At 52.2% G+C, this 18,808-nt stretch overlaps 2 protein-coding genes across 3 annotated transcripts in view; both read left to right on the forward strand.

Moving 5' to 3' along the window:
• kcnd1 (potassium voltage-gated channel, Shal-related subfamily, member 1) overlaps window positions 1-1,419 on the forward strand; it is a 71,724-nt gene extending 70,305 nt beyond the window's left edge. Inside the window, exon 6 of the mRNA XM_070869015.1 lies at window positions 1,118-1,419. Within this exon, the coding sequence (XP_070725116.1) occupies window positions 1,118-1,319 (202 nt within the window). The 3' untranslated portion in view covers window positions 1,320-1,419. The remainder of the gene's footprint in view (window positions 1-1,117) is intronic.
• An 11,482-nt stretch (window positions 1,420-12,901) lies between these two features.
• The window catches only part of LOC139240633 (actin nucleation-promoting factor WAS-like), a 38,165-nt gene continuing 32,258 nt past the window's right edge, over window positions 12,902-18,808 (forward strand). For both annotated transcript variants that reach the window (XM_070869200.1, XM_070869201.1), the window contains exon 1: window positions 12,902-13,108. In XM_070869200.1, the coding sequence (XP_070725301.1) occupies window positions 13,025-13,108 (84 nt within the window). In that variant the 5' untranslated portion in view covers window positions 12,902-13,024. The remainder of the gene's footprint in view (window positions 13,109-18,808) is intronic.

Consider the following 18,808-nt stretch of genomic DNA (forward strand, 5'->3'; position numbering starts at 1 on the left):
GGCGATGTACGAGGGCGTTACTGATATCCCTCGGACCCCGCCCAGCCCAGGGACAGAGGCTCACTCCGGGTTTGCCACTTTGCCTGCCACCCTCCTACACAAGAACCAGCAGTCGGCCATTCGGCCCCTCGAGCCTGCTCCACCATTCAATAAGATGGTCCCTTATCCTGATCCTGATCCCAATGGAGCCTCTCCCTCGGGGGGAATCACAGTTTGGGGATTCGGAATCTCAGGGGAGGCAGAACTGGAGCAAACAGTCGATGGAGGCAAACCTAATCACTTTTTTTCTCTCTCTCTCTCTCTCTCTCTCTTTCTCTCCCTCCCATATCTCTGTATCTCTCCTTTTCTCTTCCCCTGTCCCTCACGTTCCCTCCATCTCACACCTCCCTCTGGCCCTCTATCTTCCTCCATTTTGCCCTTCCCCTCCTCTCCCTTCCTTTCTCCTGCTCTCTCTCTCCCTCTCTCCCTCTCTCCCTCCTTGTTCTCCGTCCCTCTCACACTCCCTCTTTCCCTCCTTCCATTCCACTTGCTCCGCCTAATCTTTTCCCTCTCTCCCCTTTCTCTCCCTCACTTAAATCTCTTTCCCTTTTCTTTCTCTCTCGCTCACTCTCCCTCCCTCCCTCTTTCTCTCCCTCCCTCCCCCTCTTCCTCCCTCTCTCTCTCCCTCTCTCCCTCCCTCTCTCTCTCCCTCCCTCCCTCTCTCTCTTCCCCTCTCCCTCCCTCTCTCTCTCCCCCTCACCCTCCCTCTCTCTCTCCCCCTCACCCTCCCTCTCTCTCTCCCTCCCTCTCTCTCCCTCCCTCTCTCTCTCTCCCTCCCTCTCTCTCTCTCTCCCTCTCTCTCCCTCCCTCTCTCTCCCTCTCTCTCTCACCCTCCCCCCTCTCTCCTCCTCCCCCTCTCTCTCCACCTTCCCCTCTCTCTCCACCTTCCGCTCTCTCCTCCCCCTCTCTCCTCCTCCCCCTCTCTCCCCCCACTCTCTCCCCCCTCTCTCTCCCCCTCCCCCTCTCTCTCCCCCCTCTCTCTCCCCCTCCCCTTCTCTCTCCCCCTCTCTCCTCCTCTCCCCCTCTCCCCTCTCTCTCCCCCTCACCACTCTCTCCTCCCCCCCCCTCCCCTCCTCAGCCGCTCGAGCCTCAACGCCAAGCTGCACGACCCCTTGAAGCTGAACTGCTGCCCCTCCGACCTCACGGCGGCTGGGGTCGGACTGCCCTCACCCCTCGCCAACACGCCCGACGACAGCCCGTCCACCCCGCCGGGAACCCTCAGGAACTCCAGCCTCATCGGCCCCTACCCTCCGGAGCCCGTGCGCATCTCCTCGCTCTAGCGCCTGGGGGGCGCGGGAGCCGGGGGGTGGGGCGGGCCGGGACTTCGAGTTGACCGTTATCTGCAGGAAGTTCCTGGCGATAGTTACGGGCCAACTATCGCTGACATTGTATTATACAGCACACTGTGACGACCACTATTATCGGAATCAGGATCCCCACCTTGTGCATGCAGATCCCTCCAGTCTTTGCATGACCTTTCCCCGGAATCTGACTGTTGGGGAGCGCGGGGGGGAGGGGGGGGCGGATTGGGGGGGCGGGGGACGGGGGGCAAACCCGTCACGCGCCACACTCTGGTCACTAGTGTATATCAGGCATGTTCCACAGGCAGCCGCGAGGCAAACCAGCGATATGCATGGGTTCCGTTCCTGCGGCAGACTAGAAACCCCCCCCTCCCCCGCCTCCCTCCACCCCCTCAGAGCAAAAGCCCCACCCCCGCCCGCTCTCGTCTCCTCCCCACCCTGACCCCAGCGGAGGGGGGGGGGGGGCGGCGGGGGGAGGGCGGGCTAGGACGAGCACGGGGAGTGGAGCGGGAGGGGCGCGAGGGGAGCGATCGCGATCAGATTTATTTGGTGTGAGCGCGCGAGTGTGAGCGCGTGCGGTGTGAGTGTGCGCGCGCGAGTGTGAGTGTGAGCGTGCGAGTGTGAGTGTGTGCGCGCGAGTGTGAGCATGTGAGTGTCAATGTGAGTGTGTGCGCGCGAGTGTGAGTGTGTGCGCGCGAGCGTGAGCGTGTGAGTGTCAATGTGAGTGTGAGTGTGTGCGCGCGAGTGTGAGTGTGAGCATGTGAGTGTGAATGTGAGCATGTGCACGCGAGTGTGCGCGTGAGTGTGAATGTGTGTGTGCCCGCGAGTGTGAGCGTGTGAGTGTCAATGTGAGTGTGTGCGCGCGAGTGTGAGTGTGAGCATGTGCGCGCGAGTGTGAATGTGAGTGTGTGCGCGAGTGTGAGCATGTGAGTGTCAATGTGAGTGTGTGCGCGCGAGTGTGAGTGTGAGCATGTGCGCGCGAGTGTGAATGTGAGTGTGTGCGCGAGTGTGAGCATGTGAGTGTCAATGTGAGTGTGTGCGCGCAAGTGTGAGTGTGAGCATGTGCGCGCGAATGTGCGCGCGAGTGTGAATGTGAGTGTGTGCGCGCGAGTGTGAATGTGAGTGTGTGCGCGAGTGTGAGCATGTGAGTGTCAATGTGAGTGTGTGCGCGCGAGTGTGAGTGTGAGCATGTGCGCGCGAATGTGCGCGCGAGTGTGAATGTGATGGTGTGCGCGCGAGTGTGAATGTGAGCGTGTGCGCGCGAGTGTGAATGTGAGCGTGTGCGCGAGTGTGAGTGTGAGCATGTGCGCGCGAGTGTGAATGTGAGTGTGTGTGTGCGAGTGTGAGTGTGAATGTGAGTGTGTGCGCGCGAGTGTGAATGTGAGTGTGAATGTGAGTGTGTGCGCGCGAGTGTGAGTGTGAGCATGTGCGCGCGAGTGTGAGCATGTGCGCGCGAGTGTGAATGTGAGTGTGTGTGTGCGAGTGTGAATGTGAGCATGTGCGCGCGAGTGTGAGCATGTGCGCGTGAGTGTGAGCATGTGCACGTGAGTGTGTGCGCACGCGCGAGTGAGTGAGCGCGTGAGTGAGCGCGTGTGAGCGCGTGAGAATGCGAGGCAACGGACCGACATCGAACGGACGTCCCAAAAACCCGGTCGTCGAGGCGAAGGTTTACGCGGATCAGGAGCGGTTTTTTTTTTACATTTTATACACTCGCGTGAGGGTGGTCCCACGGGGGCGCGACCGGTCGAGCCTCTTTAAGACCCTCTTTCCCCCTCCCTCCTCATCTCCCCCCCCCCCCACACCCCTCCCCCGCCCCGTCACCGCCCCCTGGGAGCCGGAGCGCGAAAATGGCGACCGCATGCGGGACGTTGGCGGGAGGAGTGGGGGGAGGGGCGTGACGCTGGCCGCCATCGGCCACAAGATCTTTTCTATCACGGGTTTAGACACGCTGGCTTGCCTTGAGAACTTTTATCCTCTCGCTCTCTCGCTCTCTCGCTCTCTCGCTCTCTCGCTCTCTCGCTCGCGCTCTCTCGCGTTGTTCGAGCGGCGAAGGCGGGCGAACAAGCGTGGCGTGTCGCCCTATTGGATGGTTGTCGCCCGCGCGACCTTTAACCTCCCGGGCGCCCCCTCCCGACACACTCGCCGGGTGGGGGGAGGGGGGGGGGGGGGGTTGGGGGGAAGGGAGCGGAGGGGGGGGGAGCGAGAAAGTGGGGAGGGGGGCTAGGGAGCGGGCGGGATTTCTCAAAAGGCAAAAGTGTACACAGCACAATCCAATAATGCGGCATTTGGAGGGAGAGGGGGAGGAGGGTTTCCAGCCTCGAGGGTGGGGGGGAGGGGGGCACGCACCAAACCCTCCCCCCCCTCCCCTTACCGAGGTTGCCCGTTGCCATGCCGGCGTAATCACATGACGGTGTCGGGTACACGGGAGCCGCACTCTATAACCTTAAAGCAATACGACGGAGAAATGCAATGGGTCAGCCACTGAATTCCTTCCATTCTTCCGTTCATTCCCCGCCTCCTTCTCTCTCTCTCTCTCCCTCCTCCACCATCACCCCTTCCTCCCCACCCCCCACCCCTCCCCCCCCCCTGTCCCTCGCTCTCCCTCCGCTTCCCCCCCACCCACCCCCCCAACCCACGCCGAGCATGTCACCTGTCCGGCAATATCTCGGAGAGCCGCAATTCGGGTCGACGGGCCGAAGATTGATCAGAGATTGACTCTTAATAAAAACAAACCCGACGAATCCGCTGCGTTTCTGCCTCTGTCCTTTCCGTCTGGAATAACGCCCGCCCGCCGTGCGTTCAATTTTCAGGGAACGGGTTTTGGGGAGAGCAGGCCATTCGGCCCGTCGTTCCTGCCGTTGGAATATTGCAAAGACACTCAACGCAGGTCTGTTTCGGAGAAAAGAATCGTTGGTTACAAAGCACTCGAATCGAAGGAGAAATATCGGAGGAGTGTTCAGTGACTCGGTGACCCAACCAACCGTTCTCGCCGAGCAGCTTCGGGGCTGCTCTTTTTATACATTCAAAATACATGCAAAATCATGAAGTATACACAGAAACATAGAAAGTAGGTGCAGGAGCAGGCCATTCGGCCCTTCGAGCCTGCACCACCATTCAATAAGATCATGGCTGATCATTCCCTCAGTACACCATTCCTGCTTTCTCTCCATACCCCTTGATCCCTTTAGCCGTAAGGGCCACATCTAACTCCCTTTTGAATATATCCAACGAACTGGCCTCAACAACTCTCTGTGGTAGAGAATTCTACAGGTTCACAATTCTCTGAGTGAAGAAGTTTCTCCTCATCTCGGTCCTAAATGGCTTACCCCTTATCCTTAGACTGTGTGACCCCGGGTTCTGGACTTCCCCAACATTGGGAACATTCTTCCTGCATCTAACCTGTCCAATCCCGTCAGAATTTTAAACGTTTCTATGAGATCCCCTCTCATTCTTCTAAATTCCAGTGAATATAAGCCTAGTCGATCCAGTCTTTCTTCATATGTCAGTCCTGCCATCCCGGGAATCAGTCTGATGAACCTTCGCTGCACTCCCTCAATAGCAAGAACGTCCTTCCTCAGATTAGGAGACCAAAACTGAACACAATATTCCAGGTGAGGCCTCACCAAGGCCCTGTACAACTGCAGTAAGACCTCCCTGCTCCTATACTCAAATCCTCTCGCTATGAAGGCCAACATGCCATTTGCCTTCTTCACCGCCTGCTGTACCTGCATGGCCAACTTTCAATGACTGATGTACCATGACACCCACACGCAGAAGTTTTCCATTGGTCGTTTCACCTAAAATGTCACAAGTTCTCGCCTAGTTACAACAATTTCATTGGTACATACAATTTCATTATTTCATTTCTGTGCAACACTGACAAAAGCAGGGAAGTCTTGCTCCAGTTATACAGGGTATTGGTGAGGCCACACCTGGAGTACTGCGTGCAGTTTTGGTTTCCATATTTACGAAAGGATATACTTGGTTTGGAGGCAGTTCAGAGAAGGTTCACTCGGTTGATTCCGGGGATGAGGGGTTGACTTTTGAGGAAAGGTTGAGCAGGTTGGGCCTGTACCCATTGGAATTCAGAAGAATGAGAGGTGATCTTATGGAAACGTATCAGATTATGAGGGGGGCTCGACAAGGTGGATGCAGAGAGGATGTTCCCACTGATGGGGCAGACTAGAACTAGGGGGCATGGTCTTAGAATAAGGGGCCGCCCATTTAAAACTGAGATGAGGAGGAATTTCTTCTCTCAGAGGGTTGTAAATCTGTGGGATTCGCTGCCTCAGAGAGCTGTGGAAGCCGGGACATTGGATAAATTTAAGACAGAGATAGACAGTTTCTTAACCGATAAGGGGGCGGGCAGGGAAGTGAAGCTGAGTCCATGATGGGATCAGCCATGATCGTATTAAATGGCGGAGCAGGCTCGAGGGGCCGCTTGGCCAAATCCTGCTCCTATTTCTTGTCTGATCAGTTACGTGCTACATCATTACCTTTTCTACGGTTAAGCAATTCCTGTGAAAGTACTTCTTCCCAGACCCATTTGTCCTTGACTAAATCTTCTGTGAAAAGAGACCAGGCTGGGGTCTTTGTCATTATCGCGTGTAATTCTGTCTACGCTCGGACACCTGCCAAATACTCCCTTCTCGAGCGTTATACGTGATGGTCCCACGCTCAGCTTAAACTATGCCACAAACTTTTTTTTTAGAAATACCAATAATGTTTAACCCCTTCAGTTCCCGGGCCGGCCCTTTGAGTGAGCGATCCAATCAGTCTCGTGTACGAACACAAGAATTAGGAGCAGGAGTCGGCCATTCGGCCCCTCGAGTCTGTCACGCCATTCAATACGATCGTGGCTGACCCGACATTGGACTGGTCAGGGTGGGCAGAACAGTGGCAAGTGGAATTCAATCTGGAGAAGTGCGAGGTAATGCATTTGGGGAGGGCTAACAAGGCAAGGGAATACACATTAAATGGTCGGACACTGAGGTGTAGAGGAACAGAGGGACCTTGGAGTGCAGGTCCACAGATCCCTGAAGGGAGTAGGGCAGGTCGATAAGGTGGTTAAGAAGGCATACGGGATACTTGCCTTTATTAGAAACGTAGAAACATAGAAAATAGCAGTAGTCAGTCATTCGACCCCTCGAGCCTGCACCACCATTCAATATGATCATGGCTGATCCTCTATCCCAACACCATATTCCCGCTTTCTCCCCATACCCCTTGATGCCTTTTGTGTCGAGAAATCGATCTATCCCCCTCTTAAATATATTCAGTGACTTGACCTTCTGTGGTACTGAATATATTTAGAATACAAGAGCAGGGAGGTTATGCTCAAACTGTATAAAGCACTGGTTAAGCCACAGCTGGAGTACTGCGTGCAGTTCTGGTCACCACATTACAGGAAGGACGTGATTACACTGGAGAGGGTACAGAGGAGATTTACCAGGATGTTGCACTGGAGAGGGTACAGAGGAGATTTACCAGGATGTTGCACTGGAGAGGGTATAGAGGAGATTTACCAGGATGTTGCACTGGAGAGGGTACAGAGGAGATTTACCAGGATGTTGCACTGGAGAGGGTACAGAGGAGATTTACCAGGATGTTGCACTGGAGAGGGTGCAGAGGAGAGTTACCAGGATGTTGCACTGGAGAGGGTACAGAGGAGATTTACCAGGATGTTGCACTGGAGAGGGTACAGAGGAGATTTACCAGGATGTTGCACTAGAGAGGGTACAGAGGAGATTTACCAGGATGTTGCACTGGAGAGGGTATAGAGGAGATTTACCAGGATGTTGCACTGGAGAGGGTACAGAGGAGATTTACCAGGATGTTGCACTGGAGAGGGTACAGAGGAGATTTACCAGAATGTTGCACTAGAGAGGGTGCAGAGGAGATTTACCAGGATGTTGCACTGGAGAGGGTACAGAGGAGATTTACCAGGATGTTGCACTAGAGAGGGTACAGAGGAGATTTACCAGGATGTTGCACTGGAGAGGGTACAGAGGAGATTTACCAGGATTTTGCACTGGAGAGGGTACAGAGGAGATTTACCAGGATGTTGCACCAGAGAGGGTGCAGAGGAAATTTACCAGGATGTTGCACTGGAGAGGGTACAGAGGAGATTTACCAGGATGTTGCACTAGAGAGGGTACAGAGGAGATTTACCAGGATGTTGCACTGGAGAGGGTACAGAGGAGATTTAACAGGATGTTGCACTGGAGAGGGTACAGAGGAGATTTACCAGGATGTTGCACTAGAGAGGGTACAGAGGAGATTTATCAGGATGTTGCACTAGAGAGGGTACAGAGGAGATTTACCAGGATGTTGCACTGGAGAGGGTACAGAGGAGATTTACCAGGATGTTGCACTGGAGAGGGTACAGAGGAGATTTATCAGGATGTTGCACTAGAGAGGGTACAGAGGAGATTTACCAGGATGTTTCACTAGAGAGGGTACAGAGGAGATTTACCAGGATGTTGCACTAGAGAGAGTACAGAGGAGATTTACCAGGATGTTGCACTGGAGAGGGTACAGAGGAGATTTACCAGGATGTTGCACTGGAGCGGGTACAGAGGAGATTTACCAGGATGTTGCACTGGAGCGGGTACAGAGGAGATTTACCAGGATGTTGCACTGGAGAGGGTACAGAGGAGATTTACCAGGATGTTGCACTGGAGCGGGTACAGAGGAGATTTACCAGGATGTTGCACTGGAGAGGGTACAGAGGAGATTTACCAGGATGTTGCACTAGAGAGGGTACAGAGGAGATTTACCAGGATGTTGCACTGGAGAGGGTACAGAGGAGATTTACCAGGATGTTGCACTGGAGAGGGTACAGAGGAGATTTACCAGGATGTTGCACTGGAGAGGGTACAGAGGAGATTTACCAGGATGTTGCACTGGAAAGGGTACAGAGGAGATTTATCAGGATGTTGCACTAGAGAGGGTACAGAGGAGATTTACCAGGATGTTGCACTAGAGAGGGTACAGAGGAGATTTACCAGGATGTTGCCGGGACTGGAGAATTTTAGCGATGAGGAAAGATTGGAGAGGCTGGGGTTGTTTTCTGTGGAACAGAGGAGGCTGAGGGGAGATTTAATTGAGGTGTGAGGGGCCTGGATCGAGTGGATAGGACGGACCTGTTTCCCTTGGCAGAGGGGTCAACAACCAGGGGGCAGAGATTGAAAGTAATTGGGGGGAGGTTTAGAGGGGGTTTGAGGGGAAATGTCTTCACCCAGAGGGTGGTGGGGGTCTGGGGGGGAACTCGCTGCCTGAAAGGGAGGAAGAGGCAGAAACCCTCACCACATTTGGATGTGCGCTCGAAGTGCCGTAACCCACAGGGCTACGGACCCAGAGCGGGAAAGTGGGATTAGGCCGGGAAGGCTCTTGGTCGGCCGGCACAACGCGGACACGATGGGCCGAATGGCCTCCTCCCGCGCTGATTCTTTCCCCATATCCCTGCAATTCTTTCTCCTTGATATATTTATCCAATTCCCGTATGATTGAGTCTGCCTCCGTCGCCCTCTCAGGCAACGCTCTCCCGATACTAACCCACTCGCTGCGGAAAACAAGTTGTTCCTCGTGTGGCCTTTCTACCGATCGCCTTAAATCCGTGTCCTCTGGTTCTCCACCCTTCCACCAATGGGAACAGTCTCCCTCGATCTTACTCTCTCCACACCCCTCGTGGTTTAGAACACCCTCCATCAAACCCCCAGCTTCTCCAGTCCCTCCATGTCATTGAAGCCCTTCATCCCTGGGACCATTCGAATCAATTTCCCCCTTAACCTTCTCTGCTCTATTCTATATTTAGTGATGTTGGTCGAGGGATAAATATTGGCCCCAGGACACCGGGGAGAACTCCCCCTGCTCTTCTTCCAATAGTGGCCCCGGGATCTTTTACATCCGCCCGAGAGGGCAGACGGGGCCTCGGTTTAACGTCTCATCCCGAAATACAGCCCCTCCGACAGTGCGGCGCTCCCTCAGTACTGCCCCTCCGACAGTGCGGGGCTCCCTCAGTACCGCCCCTCCGACAGAGCATTACGGCGCTCCCTCAGTACCGCCCCTCCGACAGTGCAACGCTTCCTCAGTACCGCCCCTCCGACAGTGCGGGGCTCCCTCAGTACCGCCCCTCCGACAGTGCGGTGCTCCCTCAGTACCGCCCCTCCGACAGTGCAGTGCGGCGCTCCCTCAGTACCGCCCCTCCGACAGTACGGGTCTCCCTCAGTACCGCCCCTCCGACAGTGCGGTGCTCCCTCAGTACCGCCCCTCCGACAGAGCAGTACGGCACTCCCTCAGTACCGCCCCTCCGACAGTGCGGCGCTCCCTCAGTACCGCCCCTCCGACAGTGCAACGCTTCCTCAGTACCGCCCCTCCGACAGTGCAGGGCTCCCTCAGTACCGCCCCTCCGACAGCGCAGTACGGCGCTCCCTCAGTACCGCCCCTCCGACAGCAACTGGTGACTGGTCTGTGGGTAACGAGTAAAGTGATCGATTAACCCAGTGAGTGGGGTCTGATTTTATTCTCCGCACCCCCAACTCCGCTGATGACTCTTCTGAAGGGCTGCTGACTCTCGGGCCCTCTCTACTACCCCGCGAGAGTGGCCTTTCTTCCCCGCCTGAGCCCTGATGGTGAGTACAGCTGGGGCTAATCGACTACAACAGGCATCGTGGCCCAGCAAAGGCGGCCGTTGAGCCACGTGGGGAGGAGCTGCGAGGTGGAATTAGGATGGGAACTTCTCTCCCGCCCCCTAGCACATACACCCAACCCCCGTAACCCACCCTCCCCCTTCCCAGCCAAGGCTAGGGCTTTAAGAGCAATTGCAATGCCCTCCACCCCGATCTATGGCTGGGAAGGAATTGGCCGTCTACTGGGGTCTGTGCAGTTCAACAACAATGACATCCTGCACTTACATAGCGCCCTTAAAGTACAGAAACGTTACAGGTGTGTAAATCACACAGGGCCACAGAAGGTTCACTCGGTTGATTCCGGGGACGAGGGGGTTGACTTATGAGGAAAGGTTGAGGAGATTGGGCCTCTACTCATTGGAATTCAGAAGAATGAGAGGTGATCTTATCGAAACGTATCAGATTATGAGGGGGCTCGACAAGGTGGATGCAGAGAGGATGTTTCCACTGATGGGGGAGACTAGAACTAGGGGGCATGGTCTTAGAATAAGGGGCCCATTTAAAACTGAGATGAGGAGGAATTTCTTCTCTGAGGGTTGTAAATCTGTGGAATTCGCTGCCTCAGAGAGCTGTGGGAGCCGGGACATTGAATATATTTAAGACAGAGATCGACAGTTTCTTAACCGATAAGGGGGCGGGCAGGAAAGTGGAGCTGAGTCCATGATCGGATCAGCCATGATCATATTGAATGGCAGAGCAGGCTCGAGGGGCCGAATGGCCGACTCCTGCTCCTATTTCTTGTGTTCTTATCAGGAGATATTAGGGACGGGTGACCAAAAGCTGATTTCCAGTAGAGTGGACAAAGGTGAACCAGTTGATGTGGTGTATTTGGACTTTCAGAAGGCTTTCGACAAGGTCCCACACAAGAGATTAATGTGCAAAGTTAAAGCACATGGGATTGGGGGTAGTGTGCTGACATGGATTGAGAACTGGTTGTCAGACAGGAAGCAAAGAGTAGGAGTAAATGGGGACTTTTCAGAATGGCAGGCAGTGACTAGTGGGTTACCGCAAGGTTCTGTGCTGGGGCCCCAGCTGTTTACACTGTACATTAATGATTTAGACGAGGGGATTAAATGTAGTATCTCCAAATTTGCGGATGACACTAAGCTGGGTGGCAGTGTGAGCTGCGAGGAGGATGCTATGAGGCTGCAGAGTGACTTGGATAGTTTAGGTGAGTGGGAAAATGCATGGCAGATGAAGTATAATGTGGATAAATGTGAGGTTATCCACTTTGGTGGTAAAAACAGAGAGACAGACTATTATCTGAATGGTGACAGATTAGGAAAAGGGGAGGTGCAGCGAGACCTGGGTGTCATGGTACATCAGTCATTGAAGGTTGGCATGCAGGTACAGCAGGCGGTTAAGAAAGCAAATGGCATGTTGGCCTTCATAGTGAGGGGATTTGAGTACGGGGCAGGGAGGTGTTGCTACAATTGTACAGGGCCTTGGTGAGGCCACACCTGGAGTATTGTGTACAGTTTTGGTCTCCTAACTTGAGGAAGGACATTCTTGCTATTGAGGGAGTGCAGCGAAGGTTCACCAGACTGATTCCCGGGATGGCGGGACTGACCTATCAAGAAAGACTGGATCAACTGGGCTTGTATTCACTGGAGTTCAGAAGACTGAGAGGGGACCTCATAGAAACGTTTAAAATTCTGATGGGTTTAGACAGGTTAGATGCAGGAAGAATGTTCCCAATGTTGGGGAAGTCCAGAACCAGGGGTCACAGTCTAAGGATAAGGGGTAAGCCATTTAGGACCGAGATGAGGAGAAACTTCTTCACCCAGAGAGTGGTGAACCTGTGGAATTCTCTACCACAGAGAGTTGTTGAGGCCAATTCACTAAATATATTCAAAAAGGAGTTAGATGAAGTCCTTACTACTCGGGGGATCAAGGGGTATGGCAAGAAAGCAGGGATGAAGTTGCATGTTCAGCCATGAACTCATTGAATGGTGGTGCAGGCTCGAAGGGCCGAATGGCCTACTCCTGCATCTATTTTCTATGTTTCTATGTTTTTATGTTTCACAGAGGTCGGTTTTAATGGAGTATCTTGAAGGAGGAGAGAGAGGCGGAGAGGTTTAGGGAGGGAGATCCAGAGCTTGGGGCCCAGGCAACAGAAGGCACGGCCACCGATGGTGGAGCGATTATAATCAGGGAACGTGCAAGAGGCAGAATTGGAGGAGCGCAGAGATCTCGGAGGGTTGTGGGGCTGGAGGAGTTTACAGAGATAGGGAGGGGTGTAGGGGCTGGAGGGGGTTACAGAGATAGGGAGGGGTGTAGGGGCTGGAGGGGGTTACAGAGATAGGGAGGGGTGTAGGGGCTGGAGGAGGTTACAGAGATAGGGAGGGGTGTAGGGGCTGGACGGGGTTACAGAGATAGGGAGGGGTGTAGGGACTGGAGGAGGTTTAAAGAGATAGGGAGGGGTGTAGGGGCTGGAGGAGGTTACAGAGATAGGGAGGGGTGTAGGGGCTGGAGGGGGTTACAGAGATAGGGAGGGGTGTAGGGACTGGAGGAGGTTTAAAGAGATAGGGAGGGGTGTAGGGGCTGGAGGAGGTTCCAGAGATAGGGAGGAGTGTAGGGGCTGGAGGAGGTTACAGAGATAGGGAGGGGTGTAGGGGCTGGAGGGGGTTACAGAGATAGGGAGGGGTGTAGGGACTGGAGGAGGTTTAAAGAGATAGGGAGGAGTGTAGGGACTGGAGGAGGTTTAAAGAGATAGGGAGGGTGTAGGGGCTGGAGGGGGTTACAGAGATAGGGAGGGTGTAGGGGCTGGAGGAGGTTACAGAGATAGGGAGGGGTGTAGGGGCTGGAGGAGGTTACAGAGATAGGGAGGCGGTGCCTCGGTCCCGGAAGACTAAATGTTGCCTCTTGAGTTTCTCGCAAGAGCTTGTGGTTGAGAGGAGACATCCTGTGTCGGTTCCACACTGCGCAGAGAGGAAGTGGAACTTTGGGGAGCGAAGGAGCGATATCGGAGAAGAAGCCAGCGACTCGGAAACCATGAGCAAAGGCCATGTCCGCTCCGGGCTGCTGAACGATCATGAAAACCAGGTCCTCTTTGATCTATTGGGACGCAAGACGCTGGTGAGTCAGGACCTGTACCCCAGTGAGGGTCAGTGTGTGTGGGACCCGTACCCCAGTGAGGGTCAGTGTGTGTGGGACCCGTACCCCAGTGAGAGTCAGTGTGTGTGGGACCCGTACCCCAGTGAGGGTCAGTGTGTGTGGGACCCGTACCCCAGTGAGGGTCAGTGTGTGTGGGACCCGTACCCCAGTGAGAGTCAGTGTGTGTGGGACCCGTACCCCAGTGAGAGTCAGTGTGTGTGGGACCCTTACCCCAGTGAGGGTCAGTGTGTGTGGGACCCGTACCCCAGTGAGAGTCAGTGTGTGTGGGACCCTTACCCCAGTGAGGGTCAGTGTGTGTGGGACTGTACCCCAGTGAGAGTCAGTGTGTGTGGGACTGTACCCCAGTGAGAGTCAGTGTGTGTGGGACCCGTACCCCAGTGAGAGTCAGTGTGTGTGGGACCCTTACCCCAGTGAGGGTCAGTGTGTGTGGGACTGTACCCCAGTGAGAGTCAGTGTGTGTGGGACTGTACCCCAGTGAGAGTCAGTGTGTGTGGGATTGTACCCCAGTGAGAGTCAGTGTGTGTGGGACCCGTACCCCAGTGAGAGTCGGTGTGTGTGGGACCCGTACCCCAGTGAGAGTCAGTGTGTGTGGGACTGTACCCCAGTGAGAGTCAGTGTGTGTGGGACCCGTACCCCAGTGAGAGTCAGTGTGTGTGGGACCCGTACCCCAGTGAGAGTCCATGTGTGTGGGACTGTACCCCAGTGAGAGTCAGTGTGTGTGGGACTGTACCCCAGTGAGAGTCAGTGTGTGTGGGACTGTACCCCAGTGAGAGTCAGTGTGTGTGGGACCCGTACCCCAGTGAGAGTCAGCGTGTGTGGGACTGTACCCCAGTGAGAGTCAGTGTGTGTGGGACCCGTACCCCAGTGAGAGTCAGTGTGTGTGGGACTGTACCCCAGTGAGAGTCAGTGTGTGTGGGACCCGTACCCCAGTGAGAGTCAGTGTGTGTGGGACCCGTACCCCAGTGAGAGTCAGTGTGTGTGGGACTGTACCCCAGTGAGAGTCAGTGTGTGTGGGACCCGTACCCCAGTGAGAGTCAGTGTGTGTGGGACCTGTACCCCAGTGAGAGTCAGTGTGTGTGGGACCCGTACCCCAGTGAGAGTCAGTGTGTGTGGGACCCGTACCCCAGTGAGAGTCAGTGTGTGTGGGACCTGTACCCCAGTGAGAGTCAGTGTGTGTGGGACCCGTACCCCAGTGAGAGTCAGTGTGTGTGGGACCCGTACCCCAGTGAGAGTCAGTGTTTGTGGGACCCGTACCCCAGTGAGAGTCAGTGTGTGTGGGACCCGTACCCCAGTGAGAGTCAGTGTGTGTGGGACCCGTACCCCAGTGAGAGTTAGTGTGTGTGGGACTGTACTCCAGTGAGAGTCAGTGTGTGTGGGACTGTACCCCAGTGAGAGTCAGTGTGTGTGGGACTATACCCCAGTGAGAGTCAGTGTGTGTGGGACTGTACCCCAGTGAGAGTCAGTGTGTGTGGGACCCATACCCCTGTGAGTGTCAAACACTCCCAGGGCAGGTACAGCACGGTTTAGATACAGTGTAAAGCTCCTTCTTGTGATATATTCACAGAGCACAGCACACCCAGCTCCTACATGGCAGGCACTTTAACCATTTATGGTGATGGTTCTTCACTCTCACCTTCTGGTTTAATTTCACACGTCTCTCTTTTACTCTACCTCTATCAGCATTCTCTTTCTGTCTTAATTGTGTCTCTTCTACGGACTGTGCCAAATTTGGCTTTAACAACGAGAATCTGGTTTGTGGCTGTCGTTTGAGAAACAACTCTGCTGGTGTTCTACCAGTAGTTGTATGAGGAGTATTTCGATATGTAATCAAAAAATTAGCCAATTTGTGATCCAATGACAACTGTCGTTTCCTTGGATTTGGATCTAACATTTGTTTTATGAGGACGCGTTTTACAATTTGTACAGTGCGCTCTGCTGCACCATTCGAAGCAGGATGGTATGGTGGAACCTTGGTCTGTTTCACACCATTTTTGCTCGTGAATTGTGCAAATTCTTCTGAACGAAATTGTGGTCCATTATCTGAAACAATCTCTTCAGGGAGGCCAAATGAAGAAAATAATTTTCATAAAATGTCCAGTGTTTTACTTGTTGTTATTTTCCACATTGGAAACACCTCAACCCACTTCGAATGGCTATCAATCACAATGAACAATTGTTGTCCTTCTAACTCAGCAAAATCGATATGTAGCCTTTGCCAGACCCTGGGAGGCCATTCCCATGGCTGTAATGGTACTGGTGGTGGTTGCTTGCTTACCGATTGACATGTTGTACACTGACTCACGATGTACTCTATATCTTTATCAAGGCCTGGTCACCATAAATAACTGCGTGCAAAACTCTTGGTCAAGCACATTCCCAGGTGCTGGTCATGGAGGTCTCCTAATAATTTGGGCCTGAATTTATTTGGTATAACCACTCTTGCACCCCACATGATACAATCTTAATCGACTGATAATTCATTCCTACGAATGAAGAATGGATGTGTATCTTTGTCTGTTACCTGGTTTGGCCATCCATTTGCAATATACTCATACACCTTTGACATCACTGGGTCACGTTTGGTTGCTCTATCAATCTCTTCAGCTGTGACTGGCAGTTCATCACTGTATGAAAAATAAAACACTTCTTCCCTATCGGGTGTAACTTGTGATGGGGAAGGCAATCTAGACATTGCATCAGCATTACTGTGATCAGCTGATCGTCTGTATATGCTGACAAAATCAAAGCCCATCTCTGCATTCGGGCTGCAGCTAATGTTGGAACTGGGGACTTTAGATGGAGGATTGCTGTTAGGGGCTTATGGTCCGTAATGATGGTAAACTTACAACCATACAAGTATTTGTGAAACTTCTTGACCCCAAAAATTAATGCCAAAGCTTCCCTTTCAATTTGCGCATAATTACTCTCACTGGCACTGAGAGTGCGTGAAGCAAAAGCAATTGGTCTCTCCTCCCCACTACGTGATACATGAGAGATTACTGCCCCAACTCCATACGGAGAGGCATCACATGCTAGCTTAATCTCCTTAGATATGTCATAATGAATTAACATGGCGCTCTCTACCAATTTGCTTTTACACTCCTTGAATGCTGTATCGCATTCTTTTGACCACTTCCAATGGACCTGTTTTTTCAAAAGTTCATTCAGTGGATGTAATACTGTAGCCAAATTTGGTAGGATCTTCCCATAATAGTTCAAAAGACCCAAAAATGATCGCAGTTCAGTGACATTCCTGGGAGTGGGTGCATTTCTGATTGCATCCAGTTTTTCCATGTCTGGATGTAAACCATCTTTGTCTACTCTGTACCCTAAGTACTCCACTGAGTTTTTAAATAATTCACACTTACGAGCAGACACTTGTACTCTGTGCTTCTCTAGCCGTTTGAGGACTTCATTCAATATGTTATTATGAATTTGCCTATTTGGTGCTGAAATTAGTATGTCACCTAAATAACATACTACCCCTTCAATACCTTGCAAAATCTGGTTCATCACCCCTTGGAATATGGCAGGGGCAGAAGACACTCCAAACGGTCGCCTATTAAATTGATATAGGCCTCGATGAGTATTTATAGTCAAACATGACTTAGACTGTAAGTAGGCATTCGTAAGATCCAGTTTTGAGAAGATCTGACCACCTGTCAGTGTTGTGAACAAATCTTCTATATTTGGCAATGTATTGGGGATATTACCCTCTAGAACCTGGTTTATGGTTACTTTATAATCACCACACAATCTTACCTTACCATCGGACTTAGGTACAACAACAATGGGTGTAGCCCAATTACATCGATCTATCTTACAAATAATGTTCTCAGTCTCTAGTCTTTTGAGTTCTTGCTCAACTTTCTCCTTGAGTGCATATGGTATGGAACGTGGCTTGTAGTAAACCGATCTAGCATCCTTCTGTACCCTGATACTCGCCTTGAAGCCGTGGATCGGACTGCCCGATTCACAGAACACCTTCAGATATTGCTTGATGAAAATTTTGCTTCCACACAGAAAATCTTACCCCAATGCAGTTTCAGTGAGCTCAACCAATTTCTTCCTAGTAAGGCAGACTTGTCTCCTTTCACTACTATTAGAGGTATGTTCTGAAATTGATCTTTATATTTCACCGGTACGGTGATACGACCTACCACAGGAATTTTCTCTCCCGAGTAGCCTCACAGCTCTATCTTGGATTTCTCCAGTTGGAAATCACGCAATTTGTCGAGATACAGTGACTCCGGAACTACACTCACGGAGGCACCCGTGTCAATTTCCATTGGTATCTTGAATCCCGCAACATCTGTGTGGATTTTGATGCTTTCCGAATCGCTGTCCGTTAACCTCGTGCTCCTGATGACGTGTAACTCTAACATCTCCTCGTCCTGTTGTTGTTCTTCCATGCTATGTAGCCTCTTGGGATTTCTACTCATAGCTTTGAACGCTGGACTCATAGCTTTGAAAGCTGGTTTACCCTTCAGTCGGCATGCCTTCACAAGATGCCCAGTCTTCCTGCAGAAGAAACACTCTGCCTTCCCGTATGGACAACTTTGAGCAATGTGTTGTCCGAGGCACCTATAGCACGACTTCGACGCTCTGTGAGAATTTCCAGTTTCTGAGACTTTGGGCCCCCACCATCTTTTACCTTGAACCTGCAGGTGATTTACCTCGGTTGACTGACGACTATAATGATTATTTAATTCTCGGGAATATTGTTCGGCCATGCCCATCGACCGTGCTATCTGACAAGCAATCTCAAAAGTCAAGTCAGCCGTCGTCAATAACTTCCTTCTGATCACATCATTTTTCTCCCCACAAACAAAACAATCCCGTAATGCTCAGTTTTAAAAGTTTTCAAAATTACAGTGCATCAATAGCTTTTTTAATGCTACGATGTAATCACTGATACTTTCATCAGCCTTTTGATTCCGAATCCCGAAATGATAGCTTTCAGTCATTTCTAATGGTTTGGGGTTATAGTGCTGCTCCAGCTTCGTTAAAATCTCTTTAAGCGTCCTTTGGCTCGTCAGGCACAAGCAGATTTACCAGAGTGTCATACAATGCCGGACCTGCCTCCGATAAGAAGATCGCTTTCTTACGTTCCAACACAGCCCGGTTCAGGACTGCATTGTCTGGAACTTCGATTATGTTATTTGCAGTGAAATACATTTCTAACCGATCCACATCCACTTTAAAATGTTCCCGGTCGTGTCTATATTCCCCCAAATATCCCATTACACCTGCGGATGCTGCCATTTTAATCTCTAGCTGTTCACACCGTGTGCTGTATTTTACCTCAGATTTTGTAGCTTTTCCAAAGACAGATACTTCCAAAGTCTCTCTGTCGGCTGGCTGAATCCTTCACCAACAAAATTTCAGCTTTAAATCATCCGAAAAATCCCATCTCATCGCCAACTGTGATATTTTCACAGAGCACAGCACACACAGCTCCTAACATGGCAGGCAGCTCTCTCGGAAGCCTCCGGAACAGCCTGGTTCTGTTTATTATTAACTCTGCAGTTGCAGTACACAATACATCCACATCCACAGTGTGGAGCTACAAACATTACAAGCTTACAGACATTACACCTCTATATTGTCCCATCAAACACTCCCAAGGCAGGTACAGGGGGTTAGATACAGAGTAAAGCT

The sequence above is a fragment of the Pristiophorus japonicus genome, chromosome 32 (assembly GCF_044704955.1).
Source record: "Pristiophorus japonicus isolate sPriJap1 chromosome 32, sPriJap1.hap1, whole genome shotgun sequence".
Lineage (NCBI taxonomy): Eukaryota > Metazoa > Chordata > Chondrichthyes > Pristiophoridae > Pristiophorus > Pristiophorus japonicus.